Genomic DNA, 22,764 nt, shown 5'->3' on the forward strand with positions numbered 1-22,764 from the left:
TCAAGGTGACACACAAACCAGTCAGTACAGGGGGCTTCCAATAAATGGAAAAAAATGAATTCTGGGAGCTCTGAGTGTTATATTTGTGCCATAAAATATATTTTCAGGACAGTACACAGAGGATTCAGTAAATAACACACTGGCAACTGTACTGAGAATTTAGTATATGAAAGTTGAGTAAGATAAATGTGATGTTTTGTCTTGAGTCTCCTCCTATCCAGTACTACCCAGTACCGCGCAGATACTGTTTGAAGAGAAGAAGGAAATGCCAAAACTGTTCACCAACACATACAATCTGCAGTCGTAGAGCAGAAGAATTGGGCCACACCCAAGAGGAGGAAGAAAACTTTAGGTCTGCGCAAGTTCAGCTTCCCTGAGTTTTGCACCTGTTTGTGCATCTCGCAGTATTCACAGAGACCCTGCAGGAGTGCTCAACACAAGGAGCTAAAATCCTCCACCCTTTAGAGATTAGTGCTATCATGTGACTGGCTGTGGCCAATTGAATATGAGAAAGCATTTGTAGTTAGTGGAAGATTCTGAAATACTTGGGAAATGCAACTTTGTCCCTCTGCCGCAGCAGCTGCCACACATCAACCAGTGGTTGCTTTGTCAGCCCTGTCGCTGGACAAAAGATTAACAAACAGCATCTTCAGCCAATTCGTGGTGGACAGAGTGTAAGAGGAAAATTACACCTTCGTCTTCTTAAACAACTCTGGGAAGTGTTGGTTCCTGCAGTCGGGCAATATGGAGGCCATGTTCAGCTTTCAATGTGAGCTCCCTTGCAAGTTTCCTACAAAAGTTTCCCCATCTCATCCTCATGGCAATCTGATGGAGAGAAATTCTATCGTTTTCCCCTCCACCTCCTCAGACAAGAAACTCTAGAGAGGACAGAATCCTCTCTCGGTGTTCAGATTCTGACCGGGAACTCCAAGCATGCACCTGCTTTAGTGCCTCAAGCTGCATTTTTTTTTTTCCCAGTTTATAAAGGGTGACTCCATTTGGCGGGAATCCTTGTTTTATGATAACCCTTCCTACTCAGGCACTGGACCTCTAAGGGGAAACCAAACCAGTGTTGGCTTATTTTGTAGAAGAGGACGAAAAACAGCGAAGTCGGCAGTTACAACCATGAGTAGCATAGAACACAGGATGTGATGGTGGACACAGGGCAGGATGAAGTTCTAGAAAAGTCTCTGAGGAAGAGACTTTAGGAAGATCAAAGGTGAAGCATGTCAGAGGCCCTACTGTGGGGCGCGCACGCGGTGGGGGGGGGGGCAATAACTGAAGTGCAAGTCTGGCGCCCAGTGGTGCAGAAGGGAGCTAGCAGGAAAACTAACTTGGGAGGCTCGCTGGTGCCTGGGACCATTCCTAAAACTGCAGGGTCCTTGAAAGACCAGTAGGCAGAAGAATGGCTAAGCAAGACAATTTCTGAATGCAGGACGGATGACCGGTGAGAGGATGAACCTAGGATGAACCTAGACCTTCCTGCAGCCAAGGCCCAGGCCTCCCCCAGTTCCTGCTCCTCTACAACCCTAACCACAAGTAACTATGCTGACAATACTAAAACCCATGGTGGGGGCAGATTTCACTGAGTTTTTACAAACACCACGGCTACGACCACCCCTGTGCGAACTCTCCTTGCCTTCTGAACCTACACTTCAGCACCAATCTGAGGACGGCCCTTGTCACCCACCACGTTTCAGGTAGCCTTGATCTAAGTAATTACTGATGGCTCTGGCATTCCCGCTCTGGAAGCCTGGAAAACTGGGTGTCAGGCACTGTGCTAGATCCTGTGACTTCTGGGAACAAAACAGCCCTAGACTTCGCGGAGCTGACAGCCTAGAGGCAGCAGCTTAGGTCTATTTGAGTGAACTGCCTACCTGGGTATGGAGAGCACCGCGGGAGCCTTTCCAAGGGAGCCCCGGAGTTATCCCCAAGTGAAGCATGCTCAGTTCCTAAAGCTTTAAAAAAGAAATAAAACAAAACAAACAACAACCACAACAATAAAAGCAAAAAACTAAAGCCATTCAACTCATCCCAGGCTTGGCGCGACAGGTGGCAGCGAGGCAGCTCGGTGAGCAGTGGCTGGAGCTCTATAGCTCGGAGCCGGGATCGCCGGCCCCGCAGCGACGCATCAGGCCACCGGCAGTATTGCAGCGCCCGCGCCGCCCGATCTACCAGTTGCGCATGCCTAGTATGACCGTCACTGCACGCTCCAGCAGTTCCAGCAACTGCAGGAGTTACGCCTTTGGGCGCTCCAAAAGAGATAGGATCCCCACGGTCCAGCGAGAGAGGGCTGCAGGAAAGTGGTCCACAGACCCGGCGCCTGGACATCCCTAAGGGAAGATTGCTCCTAGGAACAGCATCTCAGAGACCCGAGGTAATCTGCGCAGGGTCACACAGCTGAGAACAGATTCTACAGCTTCTATTGCCCGCGGCTTGCGTCTTGGTCTTCAGAAAAGCCGCATCATTGAGGACTAGGTTTTAAAAGAACTGGAGCACGCTGTACCTGTACGTCTTTCAGTTTATACTGTCTTAAAGTGCCTGAGATTTGTAGTGGGCATGGGAACGTTGGTGTGAACACTCTGACCTCTGTGCAAGAGACCATCTCTTTTCCAAGGGGCACTCACCGGGAAGTAGTCATATAGTATTTGGGAGTGCTAGACGCTACTAGAGAAAATATAACCGACTGGTGTGGTGTGTAGTAAAGAACAGAGCTATGGCGAGGTTGATAGGACGCAAAGGCTCATGGATTCCCTCCTTTGGTCCACCTGTTCTTGGCAGAGTTTGAAAAGAACGACACCTGAAGGCGCCACTTTCAAGTGCCCGGGGAGATCCAATTCCCCCGCTGCTCTTCCTTTCTTCCCCAAGCATCCCCAACTCCTGCCCTCCTTTAGGTCTTTGTGCATGCTCCCACTGCAGCCGGTAGCTCTTTTCATCTACACAGCACCAGACTACCATTCCTGGGAGCCTTCCACTGTCCCGCCGTCATCCCTTCTTCCGCTTTGCATTCTTCCCAATTTGACTGCCCAGTTTCATTTCCCTTTGGCGAAAGCATTACTGTACAGGTTTGTGCCACCACAACCCTGTCCAAAGTGACTGTCCCCTGAGGGAAAGCCAACCCTTCTGGCTGAGCCTTTCAGCTCCCATCATCCAAAGACTGGTACAGTCACGCCTCTCCTACAGCTGGCAATTACGACAAGGAGGGAGGTGGTTTCTGAAGACTGTGACGTAGATTTGTTTAGCATTTCTGGAAGTTAGAAGTAGGAGGGTGTGGTGGCATTCATCTCTAATCCCAGCATGTGAGGTTCACCTGAGTTGGAAGCCAGCCTGGTCTACACACTGGATTCCATGCTAGCTAGGGGTACATAGACACTTTGTCTCAAACAAAACAAATAAGTCTGATGGGTCAAGCTGTCTGCAGGGTCATGTTCCCTCCAAAGCTTTCAAGAGAAGTGGATCCTTTCTTAGCTCTTGCAGCATCTGACCACTCCTGCTGGTTTTGATTGACAATGCAAACATAATCCCAGTTTCTGCCCGTTTTCCATGTTGTCTTCGGTGTATCTATGCCTTTCCTGGACTCTCGGTTTCTTTTGTCCTCTTCTTCCAAGGACACTTGCCATACTGGGCAAGGACCCACCCTAATGACTTCATTTTAATAATATAGTTTCATGCATAAAGACCTTTTCCCAATAAGGCCCCGTTCACAGGAACCATGACAGAGGACTTCAGAATCTTTCTGCAGAGCACAATTCAATCCACATTGGAAGGGATCTCGGGCAAATTATTCTAGAGGATGAGGAAGATGGAGAGAAAGAAGTCGTGAGTGGCAGGAACAGAGTGTGCAGCTTAGAATTTCTGATTAACTCACCCCCTGCCTCCCCGTCAAGAGACTCTGGAGGAGCAACACTTGAACTTTCGTGATCTCATGAAACCCAGTCTGTACCTTGGCTGGCCCTTTTCCCAGACTGCAGATACCCCATCTCCAAACCCCTTGCAAAAAGGCTTTATCTCACCACACTGGAACCTCTGAGAATTGCGAGACTTTTCAGACCCTTCTCATCTGCCAGGGGCTGTGATAGTCTAGACCAGCGCTTCCTAATGCTGTGACCTTTTAATACAGTTCCTCGTGCCATGGTGACCCCGAAACCATAAAATTGTTTTGCTGTTTCTTCACAACCGCAATTTTGTTACTGTTATGGATCATGAGGTAAATATCTGATATTCAGGATACCCGATGTGCAACTCCAAAGCAGGGGAGGGCCAGAGTCGCAGATTTGAGAAGCACTGGGCAAGACTCTGTCTAGTTAAACACTGATAGTTGCCTGTGGGAGCAGTCCCAATGTTGACTGAATTCTACATGAGAAACCAAGGTTCTGACAGGCTAGGGAACAGGCCTATAGGAACTAATTCCAGAGAAGCTTCCAGACAACCCAAAGGCAGCCTTCTGTCAATTCCATGTGACTGAAGAAGATGAGACTGTGATATCTGGGTAGGAATGACAAGGGGGATGCAATGCTTTGAGCTGAAAAATTCTCTAACCCTTGGACTTCTGGTTCTCCAATACATAACTGATTTTCCTCAGTGTGGTTCCTTGTGTCCCTAGGGGTTCTCAGGCATGACCAGGATAGGCTCTCAACGTTCTTCTCATCATTAGCCTACTCTTGAGGGAGACTTTGAACTCTGGACCCATTTGTTTTTCCTTTAGCTTAACAGGAGGAAGAGGGAGAGAGAAAACAGGAGAAGCTTCCTTATCAGGGTGTGGTCAAAGGCATTGCCTCACCGACTTGCTCTCTGCCCACATTTTCTATGTCCAGCATCTACTCTTTCAGGGACTGGGGGCCTGCCCAGCAGTTGGTATTGTGACTGCCTGCTCTTCCTAAACTTCATTCACCCATTAGATTTTGCAAAAGCCCTGCATCTTCTCCCAGCTTACTACCGATGTCTTGGAGCTGACCTCCACCGCCCAGGGGAAGGAACAGGAAACCAGTCTTGGCTTTCTTTCCTTTCTACAGCTTTGAAGAGAACGTCTGCCTCTTGTCCACGGAGGATCTGTACTTCACAGCGACACTGCCCCCTTGTTACTTTCTGTTCTTGCTGGAGTGGAGGCAGTTTTATTTTGTGGGGAGCGGCATCGGGGGAGTCACTGATTGCGGGAGGGAGGGGCCTGGCCATGATTCCCTTCCTCCCTTAGAGTGGGAGTATTTGGGGCAGTCTCTTGTCCAGTAGACTGTAGGTGCGCACCTCAGTGAAAGGGGGTCGTTTACCTGCTTACATGATTGGAACGCAGGAGGTAAGTGCAAACTCCCGCACTAAAAGCTCGTAGCATCTGCTTACTGTTCTCCCATCAATCATGTCCCTGCTCGGACTGTCACAACGTGCACTAGATGAGGCCTTATTAAGTCAAATACAATCTTCTCAGCTTTAGAAATGTCTTGAGTCCGCGCTTCCATATCTCAGGCCCAGCAGCAAGCTGTATCCAAATCTAGGGCTGCGGGCCCATCTCCTTCACTAGGACGATCCAGGAAGCTATGATGACTGAGGCTTGTCAACGGTTTCACTTACTTGCTGGAGAACTTCAAGCTCCTTGAGGGTAAGCACCAAATATACCTTCAGCAGGCAGGACCCAGGACAGGACAGGCGCCCATGCATGTTCTACTAGACCCAAAGGGAAGAGGATTCAGTTCTTTGCAGAGGAGGCTGCGGAGCGTGCAGGGCTGAGCGATGCAGACACTACACTCTTTGGGTGCAAATGACTTGATTCAAGCCCCAAGCTCAGAGCCCACAGCCCAGGGCAGGGAAGGGGCAACCTCGGGAGCCCGCCTCTCCGCTGCAGTCGCGCCGCACTGCGCACGCGCGTCGCCGGCCCGGCTCCGCCCCCCCGGGTAGGGACCTACAGCGGGCGCGGCGGCGGCGGTCTGCGGGCGGTAGCCGGCGGTGTAGATTCCTGTCCGTCCGCGGGGATCTGGGACCGTGCGGTGCCGCGGCGTCCGGGTGAGTGGCGGTGCGGGACCTGGGCGGGCGCGGTCGGGTGTGGTTCCACGGTCCCACGAGCTCGCCTCCGGGCCGAGGCGCCTCCCGTCGGGCTAGGCGGGTCGGGTCGGAGACCCACGGCCCATCCTGCGGCCTTTGTGCAGCTCCGGCTCAGCCCGGCGACTCTGCGCGCCTGGCTGAGCCGGCTTTTTAAATGATGCCTCAGACCCGAGCAGGAAGTGTCGTCAGGAGGCCATTTTTAAAGCCTCTTGGCCTCAGAGGCTGGCTTGAGGCGGCTTTAGCTTTCGGCTTTTGGAAGACACCCTATCTGCTTCTGGCCGACCCTCAGGGGACGCGACGGTGCGGGCTCTCTCGTATCCGCGCCTCGCTCAGCGCCGTGCGGCGCCCTGGCCTCGCCCGGGAGAGCGTGCATCCCTGCGAGCGCGCCAACAATAAACTTGAGGACCACGCTGGCATTGTCTTTGGAGCGGGTGTCGGGGTGGGCCTGTCCACAGAGGACCTAATCGTGGGTGGGATGAGGCTGGTGTCACCTTTTGTGGGACAGCTCCATCACAGCTTTTCAGATTTATCTTGTTGCTTGGGGTTGAGGTGGGTGCAGATGAAGGCTAGGGAAAGGGTGCAGAAGAGGGGAAAGAACCAGTGCAAAGTTTATGACCCGAAAAAGGAAAACCAAAAGATAGAAGAAGATATCGAACTCCCCTTATGATTGTTGGGCATTTGACATATCCCTTTAAACTACTTCTGCTCTTAAAGCATAGAATACCAACGATATTTATCATAAAAACGTGAAACATCAGCACATTGTCCTATTGAAAAGTAGCCTACCAACCCAACTCAACGTTGTGCTTGAGGCCTTACAACACTACCTTAAGTTTAGAATTGAAATCGCCTTATAAGAAAATGCCCTGGGTGCCAATAACTTGCAGCACTTGGCTACAGAAGAGAAGCCAGCTCGCTTGGAAAGGTGTCTCTGTCCCTCTAAATTGCACAAAATTAAGCCCAATCCAGGACTGTACAGGAGAGCATGCCCTTGCCGAGGATTTCTTGAAGCCCAGTAAGTATTTGTATGTTTGAAGCGTCATATTCAGCTTTTTAAATTGTAGGCATTGCCTTTATCCAATACAAGCATTTATTAAAAAATTTTTTTCTTGTCTTGGATCTGGTAGTGAGCCCTGATAAGGCTAACACATGACATACCCAGCCATGTTATAGTGGTGGCTATTGAAGAGTAAAGGAGAGCCTTGCCTTGTCTCTTGTCCTCCTGAGTCGCTCATTTTCACACTCATTTAAAGAAACCTATATATTCTTTCTTATCTATCTGCCTTTAAGTAAGAGGGTCTGGGACAGTGTTTGTGCGAGAGGCAGAACAAAGAGCAGGTTAATAATTGTCACTGCGAAGGCTGCCATTTTCTTCGCTCCCTCCCTTTTATCCTCTGAGCCAGTCCAACGATGGGCTCTTCCTGTCCAAGCCTGCTGTTGCTGTGGTAAGTAGGGTCCTTCCCCAGTGATGATTTTCCCTGCCTTGATTGTTCCTAAACTGCCTTTGATCTCCTTTGCTACCCTGCAAATCCAACTGCCTGCAGAGAAGTGGCTGGAACCTTCTAATCCAGACCACTCCTTCACAGGTGGGAGTGGGAGACACAGGATAACCTGGGACGGTTTCTGAACCCATAGTGTGCCCTTCCCCAGGAAGGGCGCCATCCATTGCGATTAGGTCACAAAGTTCCTGGGAACCCTTTCTTTTTAAGCTTGGATTGGCTACCGTTGAGAAGCACTTTGAAGGTTTATTCGTTTTGTCTTTCCTACAATAAATGTCTCCAGGAGACCACAGCTTGCAGATCCCAGACTTATACCCGAGTGTCTGACTCTGTTGCAGGCCAATTGGCACAGCCCTGGCTTCTGTGCCTACATGAAAAAAAAACCAGGGCCTGACGTCCTGAGACCTATGGTCCTCAGTGTCTGAGAAGGCCTGAAAAAGAAGGAAGAGCCTCCGAGACTTGCTACACTCTTGACTTCTGGGCCTGGAAGAACAGTGCCCAAGAAATCAGGGATCCTGGCTGCGACCTCAGCTCACAAGACCAGAGTTTGGACCGAATGCTGGCTGCTATCACTTCCCACGTCATTGTGACCTAGAAAAGCCACATACCACCTCCAGGCCTATCGTTTTGAAAGAAGCAGGTAATTAAGTTTTGCTTCAAAGCATGTCCAGTCACACAGAGTCTGTCCCTACAGGCACCGTTCCTAACCAGGGCCAAAGGGCTGTGGCGTGGGCCAGTGGCCAGCCACTGAGAGTGCCCTGCTCAGCTTCCTGATAACAGGATCCACATTGAATTTGCTCATTTACTTCCGAATCCAGTCAGACAGACTCCTTAGGGACAGCAGCCTGTACAGAGGTGGGGCTAGTATGGTCCTCGTCTATGCTTTTTGTACATGGTCATGCCCAAATACTGTGGAGGGAGAGGGCGGTATTTAGATTACTGAGGTCTTCACACCTCATGAGCTCCTTGGTGTTTCCAAGGTTGTGTTGCTGGGTGGGGCAAAGCCTTGAGTCTTGTGTGTTTAGGCCCCGTCACTACTCTAAAGGCTGTGAGGTCTACAGAGTGACAAGTTTTCCTTGCCTTCCCTACTATCCTGCACCTGTAATACGGGTGGTCCCCAACCCGGGTTGCATATTAGAACCATTTTCTTTCTTTCTTTTTGTTTTTTTTTGTTTTGTTTGTTTTGTTTTTCGAGACAGGGTTTCTCTGTAGCTTTGGAGCCCATCCTGAAACTAGCTCTTGTAGACCAGGCTGGCCTTGAACTCACAGAGATCCTCCTGCCTCTGCCTCCCAAGTGCTGGGATTAAAGGCGTGTGCCACCACCGCCTGGCTAGAACCCTTTTCAAAGCCTTGTAGACATGTATCTGGATTCTGCCCTGCTCCTACCAGTATCTCAATTACAACCCTGTCTGAGGAATGGGACCTGGGCAGCAGCAATTCTCGAATCCTCCCCAGTAACTTCCTTTACATTGTGGCCTTATCCAGACCATATTTGCTTTAGTGTAGGCAAAGCCCGTGATTCCCCTATGTAGAAGGAAAGATTTCTTCTCTCTTATTAAAACTATCTGTTCTACAAATTTAGGGGCTTTTGAGGCAAATGAAGGGAAACGAGGGAACTACAAAAATGCTGTTTCTACTAAATATCTTTAGTGAATATTTAAAGGCTTCAGATCTGAAATTTGTACCTATTCCTTGTAATACCACTTGGTCGTGTGTGTGTGTGCGTGAGCGCATGTGTGTGCATGCGTATGTGTGATCTGATGCTAATAAACATATTTGCTCATTAACGCTTTCCATTTCACATTTAAGCTACAAGTCTTGAACTCAAAGGATTCCAACCCTATTCTTACTCTTAAACTGTCGGGAGAAGTAACGCATAACATCCCCTTTGTTCTCTGCTGTAGAGTTGGCTGATGCTCTCTGCAGAGCCAGTTCCTCCTCTAGTCCTGGGGAGCGGTACCTGAGAGCTCCTCACCCCTAGCAAGTCCTCTGTGTGTGGACCTTTCCCTCGGCCGCCGCTTTTGTTCATTTTTACAGTTTCTGCTCCTCGGAGCTTTACTGGACTCTTTGACTTAAAGGAGTCTTGCCAAACAAAATGTTGACCTTTCCTGACAAGAAAGGTTCTTTGGTATTAGCTGCTTGCATTCAGTTTTTGTCTGTTCATCCTCCCAGCCATGTGGTCAATTGTCCCGCTTTGACAACCGCAGAAACTGTTAAGCTAGGTTAAAAGTCTAAAAAAATCACACAGCTGGCTAGCTAGCAAGCCGGAGACCCACCTGCCTTTTGACCCTTGACCTTGGTTTCTCAAGATCCTGTGCTCTGCATTCTTAGAACTGTCCAGCACTGGGAAAGCAGGCAGGCTGTCACAGCCTTCTGGCTCCGTTCTGTTGCCCCAGCAATACACCCGCTTTCCTAAGACAGTGGGATCCCCGGGGGCGATGAGTTGTCTGTGACATTTGCACATGCTTTTTGTCATCCAGTCTTAATCATTCCTGAGTGCAAAGCGCTTCAGCACGAAATTGTGTGATTTTCATAGCCTGTTCAGGCTGCTTTCCCACCTGCCCAGTTCTGATGGGTGGTCACTGAAGTACTCACTCAGGCGGTGCTTATGTAAAGGTCTCAGAGATGACACGCTTTTTATAAGTCTAATACTGAGATCTTCGCCATCTACACGCCACTAGGCATTATGGGCTCAAATAGTGCTAAAGGGGTCACTGAGAGGGACAGGCGAGACAAGTCATAAGCAGAAGGAATGCATAGGTACAGCTTGTGAGCGGCGCCCTGTCCCTTGCCTGGCAGTGGAGAGAAAGAAATCGCTTCTCAAAGGACCCAGCCAATAAGGGCTGAAGAGTTAAACATCCAGCAGATCCTTTGTTCTTCCTGTTCAGAGCACAGTCCCTGCCCTAGTGATGGATGTGGGCAGAGCCACAGTAAGGAATAGAAAGCTACTAGAGTTTGTTTCCCGGTCAAAACAGATATAGCCAGTCATCCATCCTGTGCACCAGTGGGTGTGATCCAGTATCCAGCTACATTCTTTCCTCATTGATATCTGGATGGGACATTTGCTGCTGACCTGTGTCAAGAGGGTAGGGAAAGGTCACCTGGTTGAGTAACTTAGACCATTGCCAAAGGTGGTGTGCATCCAGCAGTGTCTTTTGTCCCATCCTGAAAACTGTCCTATTACCACTGAAGCTGACAAATAGTCTCTACCAGGATCAGCTTAGGCTGTGCAACCAAATAGAATTAAAATGTAAAGTGACTCAGCTATGTTCTGGAGAGAGCCATCGTCAGGCCGCTGAGAAACCAATGCTTGGCATAAGTTCTTCATTAAAAATGGAGAGTAACATTGAATGAGACCAGGTGAGTCAAGGGCTCTCCCAACACTTCGCACCTGCATTGTGGTAGCTCCTCTTACTGCCGAACTTGTGGTGTCGGCCTGGGAGCAGCGTGCCCAGTTCACACACACACACACACTGCCCTTTAACACCCTGCTTTGTTTCTCCAAGGATAATGTGGGACCTACGCTTACACGCTCGCTCTCTCTGATCTGTCGGACACTAGTAAGCATTGGGGTGCCATACGCTTCCTTCTGAGTGATGAGCACAAACTTTGCCTTTGACTAGCTTTTGTGTCACTGAACTGGAGCTTCAAGGTAAATTTTTTACACTTGTGTTCCTCTAATAAGTGTGTAAGGAATCAATACAACTGAGTTCAAAAGAATTCTATTAAAAATGCAGGGAAAAAAAAACCTCACCCTTAGTGCATGCAAGTAAACTCCCACCCCTGCCTCAATGCAGGGACTGAGTTTATGGTACATAGAACTATTCCTATGCTGTGGTATATGACAGTTGCTATAGATAATTGTGTTATTTAAAAGCTTCTTATATCCTGCTAAGTCATTTACTATGGGAAACAGACAATGTTAAATGGATCTCCTACTGCGCCATTAACATTAAGTTCATAATACTGAGCTCTTCTGAGTTATCTGGGAAAAAAAATGGAGTTTTGCCCTGGGAGCTGTGCCTTTGGAGGTCAGTGGACTCTGCTACTGACATGTGGGGCGCCTTCAGCACTATGTGCATCCATGTACAGTCCTCTGTCTGCAGTGGCTTATGTCATCCAGTCCGTGGACAGTAACTCGCCAAAAGGATTCAGCTTTCCAGGTAGTTGGGTGTGAATCAAACGAAGGACTCTGTGTGCAAGGAAGGAGGTATTATGTCCATTGCAGCCACCGTCCTTCTCCCATTCACTGCCTCTGCTTCCCCTTTCCTTGAGGCATTAAGACTGGAACTGAGTTCTCTCCTGAACTTCTACATACAAGTTGCAAAGGTTCAGCTAGAACGTTTTAAAGAAACCTCGCTCTTTCCCACTCCGAGGGGGAGAAATGGTGGTATTGTTCTAAGGACTGTTTAAAAGTGTAGAAGACACTGTGAAATGGTTCCCAGCCCAGACGTCTGCTTTCTCTGTACAAGGATGTGTGTGGTGATCAGTCTTGTATGTCCCATTTGAGAATACTTGTTCTCAAGGATTCTTAATTTCAAATACAGGTTGTCCCCAACTTATGATAGTTCCACCTAGCACGCTGTGACTTCACACAGTGTAGGTGCAGCGCGCACTTAGCAGGAATCCTACTTCCGAGTTTGTTTTTTTACCTAGTATCAGGCTAGCCATGTGCATCACAGCACTATTGTGATGTCGGGTGGCAGCAGGGATCTGGAGCTCATGGTCACCTACGCTGTCATAAGTGTAAGCAATCAATACTGTACCGTGAACTGTATCCAAAAGTGAAATGACCTACTCATTATAAACTGTCTAACTGTCTGCTATGCTGTGCTGTAGCCCTGGTGTATTAAATTCATGTGTCACTTAGGATATTTTCAATTTGTGGTGGGTCGTAAACCCCTTGGAGACTGGGGAGCATATAGAACAGCTTAGATGGTTTTGCAGAGATGGTACGACAGGACCTTGCTGTTTCTCAGCCACTTGGTGCTGGCCTGATTATTTAGAGACACTTCTTCAGGATGCTCTCTGCTTCTCACGAACGGTCACGGACATGCTGGCTAAATCCACTTCAAGTCTTGTTAGGACTCGAGGAGAACATCACTGCTTCCCTACATGACTCTTTGAGGCTGTGAAGGTGTGAAAACCTGGATGTGGACAAATGGAATCCTGGCTGGTGGTGGTTCTTCCCCTGCAGGAAGCTTTGCAGGTGGGCTTCTCTGAGACCACTTACCGTTAATGTTTGCCTAGGGGGGGTGCTTGTTGAAAGCATCAACAAGCGAGCCGTGGGGGGCCAGGGCTTCAGTTAGTGCCCCCATCAGCACCACTGCCACCTAATCAGCAGTTTATCAGGCTGGTTAGATAAGAGCATTGGATCGGGACCAGGTGCAGATCTTTGGAACAGAACTGAGAACCAAGGACTGCCTGGCAAGAGATGGGCTGTACAGGTTACTAACTGGCCCATCAAGAGTCCTTTGTTTCCCCGCAAGTCAGTTGAAGATGAGTTACAGGGAAGCGTCTTCATTTTTATTTCAGGGTACACTGTTGACAATGAGAACTGAATTCCACCTGAAGAGGGAAGGATGTGGAAGCTTAGAGGAACCTGTGTGTCCAAGGTGGAGATGTTCGGAGGGCTTGAACAGGTCTGGGAGCTGGCAATTTCAGTCGCAGCTTTTGTCAGGGTTACTCGGTGCTTTAGCTGATGCTGCTTTACCAGCCGCATCTCCTGAGAGGGAATACATCCCAGGAATGTCGGTGTTTGCATGACTCGTAGGCTCCTCCAGCTACAGGACCACTGGACACGAGCCCTATTCCCTGACTTCAGCCTCTGCATTCTATGGCTCTGTGGTTTTCCAGGCTCTGCTTGCAGTTGTGGTGTCTGCACAGAGTTGCTGGCGAGAGCATCTTGAAGATGCTCGATGCTCGTGTTTTAAATTATAAACTCTGGTTTCAGAGACCAGCAGCCTCAGGCTTAGGAACCTAGTCCAGGCTTGTGCCCTAGAGATGCGCAAACAGGTGCACATAGGTCACTGTGGAGGTGGCTTTGTGTATGGCAGGAGTACTAGGGGTCACCCTGTCTCCTTTCACCCGTGCCATCTACAGATCTAGAAAGTAAAGCGTGTGTCTGCTTCCCCTATTGATGCTCCTGAAAGGCCTCTCTATGTCTACACAAGGGTACAGCAGAGTAGAAAGGCTGGTCTCTGCTGCTAGTTGGCAACGTTTGTGTGTCCTGTGCAGTCACGGTCCTCTGGCTTATGTATATGCCTGAACGTGGAGCCGTCAGACAGCACTTGCAGCCCCCAAGGCTTCTGTCTACTTGATGCTGAGCCTAGTATTGGGGCTTGGCTGCATGCTTATAGTTTTGGACGAAGGTAGCCATCATTCAGCAGAGCTAGACAGGAAAGAGACTAATACCGCAGAAGAAATCACAGCTTGCCATTAGCTAGGGTCTCCATTGTTTTTCAGAGCTACATTTAAAGGGTTTTATGCTGGAAATGAATGTGGCTGCCCTGAGCTGGGCTTTCAGACTGGCATTGTGTAGCTCTTGGCTTAACCATCCTGTGCCAAAAGGAGCTGCTGGTTCTCCCTCATTTTCTTGCCCATCACCCAACACTTGAGTGTGTGCTTACTGTCCTGTGGAGAGGCTACATGAAGTGCCCATGGTCCTCATTGCCAGATGACAATGAGGAAATTTGTTCAGATGATGCGGGTTTGGTTTGTTTGTCTAAGATCATGAAAGACCAGCAGATTCCAAACAAGTATTGTTGGGCTTCGAGTTTGTATCTTCCAAGTAAAGTGTCTATACGTTGTATATTCCCAATCACCATTTAGCACGTGCGTGAGCATGGTAAATCTTACTTGTTCTAGAAGATACGTGTTTCCGTTCCTGTTCTAATCCAAGGCATCGTGGTTCACGGCCGCCGTTTAGTCCTTTGTAGGCTCTGGTCCTCCCACATCACTGCATGCTGTTGATGTAAATCTGAGTGTTGTTCCGCTGGCCCAGTCTCTCCCTCTCAGCTCTGTCCCATATACAGGAGGAACTGCCATCCTGTGAGGCTGTGTCCCATTCTGATCATCCCACAGCCCCCACCTCAACCCCTTGCTAAGTCGCTAAGTCTCCAAGTCTCCGGCCCGCTTCCTACAGATCTTGGCCCTCTCTGCTTGACACATCCTTTTGTTTTCTGGACTCCCACAGAACCCAATCCCTGGCTGCCACAGGTCTGTATACAGATGTGGCTTCCCATCTTCAGTCATTTCCTGGATGCCCTCCTTCCACCTGGCCCCTCTGCCTCCTTGTCCTCTTCACCTTGCTTTTTGATATTTCTTCACTAGTTTTGGTTTGTTTCTTTTTCTTAAACTGTCATTTGACAACCAAATGTATGAACCACTCTCCCAAATGTGGGCTTCATAAGTGTAAAATAGTGGTACATCCATTTTTAAACATTTTTAAATTCTTTGCGTGCATACACATGCCACAGAACAAGTGTGGTAGTCAGGGAGCAGCTTTCAAGAACCTACCATGTGGGTTCTGAGAGTGGAACCCAGGCCATCAGTGTTGGCACCAAGTGTATTTACCCATTGAATCATCTCTGGATCACTGCCCTTCAGCTTACGGGCAGAGCCTCACACCTGATGGAGGCCCCTGAAGATGGTAAATAAATCGCTGTGTTTGAGACGGTGTTGCTGGCTTCACCACTTGTGCAAGCCGAGTGGGTGTGTGAATGAGAGTTGCTATAATGTAGGTGCATCTAGAACAACTGACCATAAGCCCTTTCTCCACCACTGGGTGACTCACGCATCAAGGCCGAGCTGGCAGTGTCTTTATGATGTTTTGTGAGGATCATCTGAAGCTACCTGTGGTCACTGTCGATTAAACAAAGCATTCCCTTGTCAGAGGTGATCCGGAGCTACTGGTGAGGATCCTCCAGGTAGCTCTGGCTCCCAGTTGATGTGGGCTAGAGAATGTTCTTAGTTTAGCCTGGCCAACATGCTTGTGTTTGTGTTTGTCCTTTAGCCTCTGGGGACTCCCTGTGACGTTCCCGCAGCGTCATTCCGGCACAGTGGAATTGTGGTAGCTTAGCTAAGCTATGAGCCTCTGTACTAATCATGCTTTATGGTCTTTTCCTGTAGTGTTGCCTGGAAACAGAATTGAAAGCATGCTGTGGTTCATGTATTTCCTGTGAAAGGACACGAAACGTGATTGATTGATTGTTACATATTTACCAAGAAGTGTCTGCGGCTCCACCAGTCACTGGGTCTGCGGGAAGGATGTCTACAGAGGATTTTATCAAATGACATCTTCGATTTCAGCTGGCTATGTGGGTATGCAGATAAAGAAGATGAAGGACATCGGAGAACAGCTGTATACCACACAAGTGAATGGTGGACCAAGTTCTTTGACCATGTCCCCCAAACAGCCTAGTTGTAATAGAGCAACCCGGCCAGACAGACAGGAAGCACAGACCTTGTTGTACCAAGGCTCAGAGGCAGAGACTGCCACAATGACCATTGCTACCTGTGTACAGTGCAAAAGTGTCCACAAGGTCCCGCCTCAAGACTTAAGGAAGGGCCCCGGGCAGAGCCAGAAGGAAGATGCGTATGTCTGCTTCAAATGCAGCCTTCGCACGATACCTACCCAGCTGCATTTTGTGAGCAGTAACCCTGCTGCTGTTCTTGTCCGAAATGAGACCGAAACCATCTCAAGCCCTGTAAATAACAAATTTAAGGTTAGGAACTTCAAGCCGGGCAAATACTACTGTGATAAATGTCGCTTCTCCACCAAGGACCCACTGCAGTACAGAAAGCACACACTGCAGCATGAGGAGATCAAGTTCATCTGCTCCCACTGTAGCTACATCTCCTACACGAAGGGGGAGTTCCAGAGGCACCTGGTGAAGCACACAGGCGTCTTCCCTTACCGCTGTGAGTACTGCGACTATGGCGCTATCCGCAATGACTACATTGTCAAGCACAGGAGAAGGGTCCATGAGAGGGCCGGTGCCAAACGACCGCTCAAAACCGTTGCCAAGCTGGAGCCCAAGAGAACCAACATTGCAAAGCAGAGCCCAGAACTCTTGAAGGCCCCCAGTCCCAGGGCTACCTTCCAGAACAAGTTATCAGAGCAGTTATCTCGATTCTCTCTCCACACAAACAAAGACAAGACACACAGCGTGATGTTGTTACCTGAACTAAAGAAGTACCAAAAAGATGTAGTGTGTATTCCCAACAAAATGGCCCTGTCAGAGCAAAGCGAGGTGAACCTGTTGGGGAATAAGAACGTTGAGGTGGAAATCCTGTCCCCCTCCAAGGAGCCTGTGCAGCCGGGTTTGCCGCTGACGGTCATGGCGCCCTCGGAGCTGGTGGTCCCCACCAACTGTCTAGCCCAGTTGATCGATGTGAAGGTTGTCAATGGTACACAGCAGCTTGTGCTTAAACTGTTTCCGTTAGAAGAAAACACCCGCCTTGACCCAGGCAGAGGAGATGGAGGGACCTCCATGTGTACTATCATGGAGAAGGGCTCAGGGGGACAGAAAAAGATGCTCTCGACGGAAGCAGCAAGGTCGCTAGCAATGGAAGGGAATGCTGGAGAGTTTGTGGGCCTTGATCGGCTGCACTCTTTGGTTCAGAAACAACTTAAAAATGTGAAGTGGGTCAAGTCTTGCAATTTCTTCATGCCCAGTTCTGGTGTGCACAGTCAGCAGGACTCTTTTCTCAGCTCCGAGACAATTAAAGATTTGCAGAAAACTCACAGTTTGTGTCCACCTAGAGCCCTTCCCTCTGCTGCCTTAAAAGGTCATTCTCCAGCCTCTGTACAAAGCAGTGTGTCCTGCAGTCCTGGAGCCACGGTGAACCCTTTCTTGAGTAAATCAGCAGTTCCTTTGGCTGAAGAAGGAAGGGGTTCCCGCGGTGACTCCCAGCAGCTCCTTCCCCTCACCTCGTTGCCTGCAAAGGTTCCCTTCTCTGCAGAGAAGGGCCTTCTGCCTATAGGTGAGAGTGACTTAGAAGCCAGGAGTCGGGCTAGTCGTCCTGAGACAGTGGTTCCCCCTGACAGGAAGCTGGAAGACAAACAGGTAGCAAACAAGGCAGTGGGAAATACAGGCCAGGCTTCCTCCGCACAGAAAAAAGAGTATTTACACATAAACATTACTGCAGAAGATAAACTGAGGCCCCAACAGCCTGGGGGTCAGCCTGAGCAGCCGAAGAATTCTGAAAAGACCGGTAACACCTTTGAGGGGCCCATCATCTCGTCAGTATTTTCCTTGAGCTCTGGAACTGAAAATGTGCCAGAGGGCATTAAGTGGAATAGTTCAACAAGCAAAATAAAGTCCATCGAGCTGCTTCGCAGGAAGATCGCACAGTTGATTGAGTCGTGCGGCAAGCCTTCCTCGTTGTCTGCCAATAGTGCTCAGCGGCGTTCCGTAGGGCAGGCACCCAAGCTGACTTCAAAAGCAGCTCCCAAGGGTATTCAGGAAATGAGTGTGTCTCTTACTGGCCCTGGCCCTAGTTCCGGCCCTTCCGTAGGTCCTCTCCAAAAACCTGAGAGTGAAGGCAGCATGGCTGGCAGCGGGCAGCTTGCTCCGCAGCAGATCGGCCCCAAGTTTGTCAGTGGTGACGATGGGAAAATGGAGAGCAGAGTGACCAGAAAGACTCCTGTTGCGACTCCAGTGCTGATCCCCAAAGGGGCTGTGTTGAGGGTCCTTAACTCCTCTGAAGATGCCCACATCATCGAGGCCACCTGTGACACGCCTGTCAGCATACCCTGCAGTGAAGCCCAGTTAGAACCGCTTCCGTTCTGCCCTGTGAAACAGACCAGCTCAGGCTCCCAGCCTTTGACGTGCAGACGCGGGTCGGCAGACGTGTCCCCCAATCTGGAGACATCTCTTCGGCCCAAATCTAGAAAGGAGGACTCTATCTGCAGTAGTACCCCTAAGAAAATCATCCCTGTGTACAGCACACAGACAGGAAACAATGACTCCAGCAGGCAAGGGAGGCCCATTTCTAGGAACCTAACCCTAAGCAAGACCAAAACCAAGCAAGTGAGCTCAGCCAAGAAAAAAAGCAAGCTGCAGGCGGATCCCAGCCGTGGCCTCAGAGACCCTTCCTCTTTTCAGGTTGCCAGGCAGCTGCGACTCATAGCTGCCAGGCCAGATCAGCTGATCAAATGCCCCCGTCGGAACCAGCCGGTCATCGTGCTAAACCATCCCGACGTGGACTCCCCCGAAGTGAGCAACGTGATGAAGGTCATAAACAAGTACCGAGGCAATGTTCTCAAGGTTGTGCTGTCCGAGAGGACTCGGTGTCAGCTGGGCGTCCGGCGGCACCACGCGCGCCTCACCTACCAGAGCGCAGATGAGGCGAGCCACATGAAGAGGCAGATGATGCTGAAAATGAAGCTGAAGAAGGTTCACAAGAACAACTACCAGGTGGTGGGCTCCCTGCCGGACGACCATGCCCAGTGCGTGTTTAAGTGCTGGTTCTGTGGGCGGCTCTACGAAGACCAGGAAGAGTGGATGAGTCACGGCCAGCGGCATCTGATCGAGGCCACCAGAGACTGGGATATTCTTTCTTCAAAGGGCAAATGAGTCAGAATTGGTCTTTGAAGCAAATTGGTTTTCTTCTAGTATTCGTGGCTTAGGGTTGCACCCTAGACTCTCGATGCAGTAGAAGGGGTTTGCTTTTTTCCCAGAGTCACCATAGATTGAAAGCCCCTTACCTGAGCTCTGTGGCTGGGCTAGGAGAGGTGAGAGACCCCTGAAATTCTATTGTTTTCTGTTGAAAGGAAATAATACTCTCCACAGGTTTTCGGTGGGATCTGAGGCCTTCCTTACTTAGTGTTTATTTTTTTTCTGAGTAGACACTTCTTTCATAAACCATTTAGAGGGGCAGGTTTATGATTGACAGGCTTCTTGGATAAATGCTACTGAAGAGAGAAGCCTGTGTTTTGGTGCACACCTCCACTTTGATTTTGTTTTGACTCTTTCAGAATATTTGGTACATAATAGAAATTTTCTACTTGATGGGCCATTTTCAATTTGGTTAGAAAATACACTGTGCTTGCCCCTCCCACTCCAAGGACTAACAGTGTTCTGCAAAGCCACGAGCTTCGCTGTTCCTGGTCATGTGTCAGCAGCAGGTGTTAGAAGAAGAAAAGACAAAATTTTCAGTATTTAGTTTTTGCCTGCTTATTGGTAATAGTTGGGTAGGGGATGTGTAATTGTTCTTTGTTGTTGTTGTTGTTGTTAGGTAAAGAAGGAAAGATACATAAAATTTAATCTGCTCCACCAAACATAAAGGGCCACTTTAAAATGTGAAGGAGCAGATCCATTGAAACACAAGCCTCGGCGGTGCCATTCCAAGTGTACTTGAAAGCAGGCTGTGAAGGGCCTGCTGTGGCTAGCTTCTCACCCGGGGATCCTGCAGAGCCCCAGGGGAGGCCACCGCTCTTAAGTATAGGATCATAGGGCTGTTCCCCAGGCCAGCGCGGTTCTCCCTTTGGCCCTTTCTGAGCAGGTTCTCCTGGGGACGAGCACAGCCTCTGTCTGAGATCCAGAACATTTTTCCTCATGAACGTGAACACTAGCGACTAAGGGAATCAACCACATGGAAAGAGAAGCCCTCTGTCTGCAGAGGCGTTAGGAACACTACCCATTCTCAGTGCAAGGAACACACCACTCCTAGTCTAGCCACAGATGCTCTCTTCTTGCTCACCTCGACTCCACTAAGAGGTGTCAAGACCAGCCAGTCCACAAGGCACTCGTGCGCACTGGGGGAAAGCCTATCTCCTGCATGGGTAGGGCTTCCTGGGCCAGGGCAGCTCAGGGGGAAGGGTCACAGGCCACCCCTCTTGAGACTGTCCATCCTTAAGGACTTAGAGGTGCTGAGTGGGACTGGGGTGAGGGCTGGGTAGATAGGAAATGGTTGGGTGACTTCTAGTCTACTGGGTAAGCAGAATTCCTGCCTCTGCCTTAGCACACGGCAAGCGTACCCTCTCACAGTTGGGATTGTACTCCTTTCAGGTTTGTTTTCAGTATAAATACTTGGATTTTCTTAGGTATGAGTCAATACCTGATCATTTTAATTGATAATTTTAATTTAAAAGTTGCATTTTTATATATGTGTATATATGTGTACACATATAAATATTTTTTACCATATGCAAATTGCAACAGCTAATTTTCTGATTTCCTATTTTATAATGATACATGAGCTGGGAAAATATAAAGCTTTTATATTCTAGAAATAATTTATTTTGAAAGAACATTTTTACAATGGTTTCATCTCATTTTTAGAAAATGAAAGCACAGTAAAGTGGTGGGAGCTGATTCCTATGAGCAAACGGGAGTAGACAACCCCTGTGGGTCATTGTATTGTGGCATATAGTCATGCTTGGTGCTCGGTGGCTCTGTAGTGCAGAGCGTTCTGAGGTCTGATCTGCGGTGCAGCCTGGCACCCTCCAGCTCCGATGTCTCATGTGATGTGGCAGGAGGGGCTGTGGGATCCACTCCTTCTCCACCTCACTGCTGCACAGTTTTGTCCCCCGAATGGTGGGGCCAAGAGCTGCCGAAGATCAGCGCCAACAGAATGGTCACACTCTGCTGCAGCCGCTGTTTTCAAGTATTACCTAAAGCAACTAGTACCTTTGTGGAGCTGGAGTCAGTGAGCAGAAGACGTAGTGCGTCTTTGGGGGATTTTTGGAACTGTGATCCTTGTTGAACCCAGAGGGCTCCTGGAAGTCCGTAGCTTGGGAGAAACGAAAGAGACTAACTTTCCAAACACAGATCTTTAGAACTAGCTTATCGTGTAGGCGAGTGTGTGGAGGGAGAAGGACAGGAATGTGGTACTTCCATAGTCTTACCTTGACTTTGAAGGATCTAGTCACTACATTTTGTTGATAGTACTTATAAAATTATTTTAAACTTATTTTTTAAGCTAGTCTTTCTTACTTTGGGGGACCAGAAATGAAAGGATCTTCTTATATTTATGATATAGACAAGTAGAATGAAAAAAATTTAAGCCTCTGACTCTTAAGTGTCCTCTCAATAAATTATATTTTATTCAAAGTTTTATCTCCAGCCCAAAACATTTGTGAGTCCCGTCATGGGCCGTACACTGTTGTACTAAACTAAACGTGGTGTATTGACCCTCCAAAGTTCCATCCCCCTTTATTTAGAATTTACATAAGCCACCCCGGAAGATGAAGGTATAGTGTTGTTTAGCCTTCGGAATGACTTTTGAGTCTGTGAATGTCTTTATGAGCAGAAAACAAAACTTTGTCTTAACATGTCAAGCATTACAGTTCCTGTGTGAACAGTCTGTTTGTCTGCTGCTCTGGTTCTGAAACATGTTTGTATATAGATAGAAAAGTTGGCATCAATTTTGTTTAAATAAAGCAACTTTTAAGATCGTCACTGCTCTCTCACTTCAGACATTAAAACAGGGTGGCTGCAAAACACAGAATCTTGTGTGCACTACTGATGTGTGTAAGGGTAGTGCTACACACAGAACAGGCATTGATTCTACCAGGGTGTTAAGACACCTTCCCAGACATGCAAACCCTGCTGTGAATCCACACAGCCCTTCTCTTTGGCTTTGCTCGAAGAGCATCTTGAGTTTCCTGCCGTGCCCAGTGGCCCAGGTGGCCTCTCAGGGAAGGGGATTTAGGTGAGCATGGTCTGCCTCTCAGGCAGTTTCAGAGGCAGTAGCTGCACTACTGCCATCTTTGGTCCAAATTAGCAGCCCCTGTACCAGATTCCACGTATAATTGGGAAGAAGGACCATGATGTTTTAAAAAGGATTCCTAATCTCATTGCTCCCTTGTCCCAGGGAGAACTGAGCTTGCGGTAAACAATGGCCACACGAGTGAGGGCAGGGGGACATAGGTTACTTCCACTTAGCAATTTGACTAGCCAGTTCACTACCTGACTGAAATGAGCTGTGGAGGGTTCCTATGTTTTGACAGTTCCCACATCAGACATCTTCGGAAGAGATGGCCTGCCTGGGAAGTAGATTTAGTCATCTGCAGCACTATCCAGTGGAAATATAACACAAGTCACCTGTCCGTAACAAGAAAACGTAATGTCAGTTATGATTGCTTTGCCAGCGCCTTTAAAATACTTAAGTATTTTCAGTATGCTCAGATTCGGTGCTTTTTTTAAAAAAAATATAATTTAGGAATCTGGCATGTGTTTTCATATTTCAATTTTGATGTTAAAATGTTCAGCTATAGCCAGAAGCA

At 48.7% G+C, this 22,764-nt stretch overlaps 1 protein-coding gene and 1 long non-coding RNA gene across 4 annotated transcripts; one reads left to right on the forward strand and one right to left on the reverse strand.

Annotated features, from left to right (window-relative positions):
* Nucleotides 1-2,241: 2,241 nt before the first annotated feature.
* Znf518b (zinc finger protein 518B) lies at nt 2,242-21,937 on the forward strand. 3 transcript variants are annotated; one of them, XM_085691948.2, is made up of 3 exons: nt 5,877-5,991; nt 7,868-8,169; nt 15,660-21,937. In XM_085691948.2, exon 3 carries the CDS (start codon nt 15,821-15,823, stop codon nt 19,109-19,111), a length of 3,291 nt encoding a protein of 1,096 aa, XP_085548074.2. In that variant the 5' UTR covers nt 5,877-5,991; nt 7,868-8,169; nt 15,660-15,820; the 3' UTR covers nt 19,112-21,937. The 3 variants fall into 3 exon arrangements, with proteins under 3 accessions (XP_085548076.2, XP_085548074.2, XP_085548075.2); XM_085691950.2 differs by lacking the exons at nt 5,877-5,991; nt 7,868-8,169 and adding an exon at nt 2,242-2,377; XM_085691949.2 differs by lacking the exon at nt 7,868-8,169 and having other exon boundaries at nt 5,884-5,991.
* On the reverse strand, nt 3,212-5,820 carry LOC146893877 (uncharacterized). The gene is made up of 2 exons (XR_015002744.2): nt 5,265-5,820; nt 3,212-3,786 (listed from the first exon to the last, which is right to left on the reverse strand). It is a non-coding gene; the product is annotated as an uncharacterized LOC146893877 (long non-coding RNA).
* Nucleotides 21,938-22,764: the final 827 nt, after the last annotated feature.

The sequence above is a fragment of the Myodes glareolus genome, chromosome 8 (genome assembly GCF_982192425.1).
Source record: "Myodes glareolus chromosome 8, mMyoGla1.1, whole genome shotgun sequence".
In the NCBI taxonomy this organism is placed as follows: domain Eukaryota; kingdom Metazoa; phylum Chordata; class Mammalia; order Rodentia; family Cricetidae; genus Myodes; species Myodes glareolus.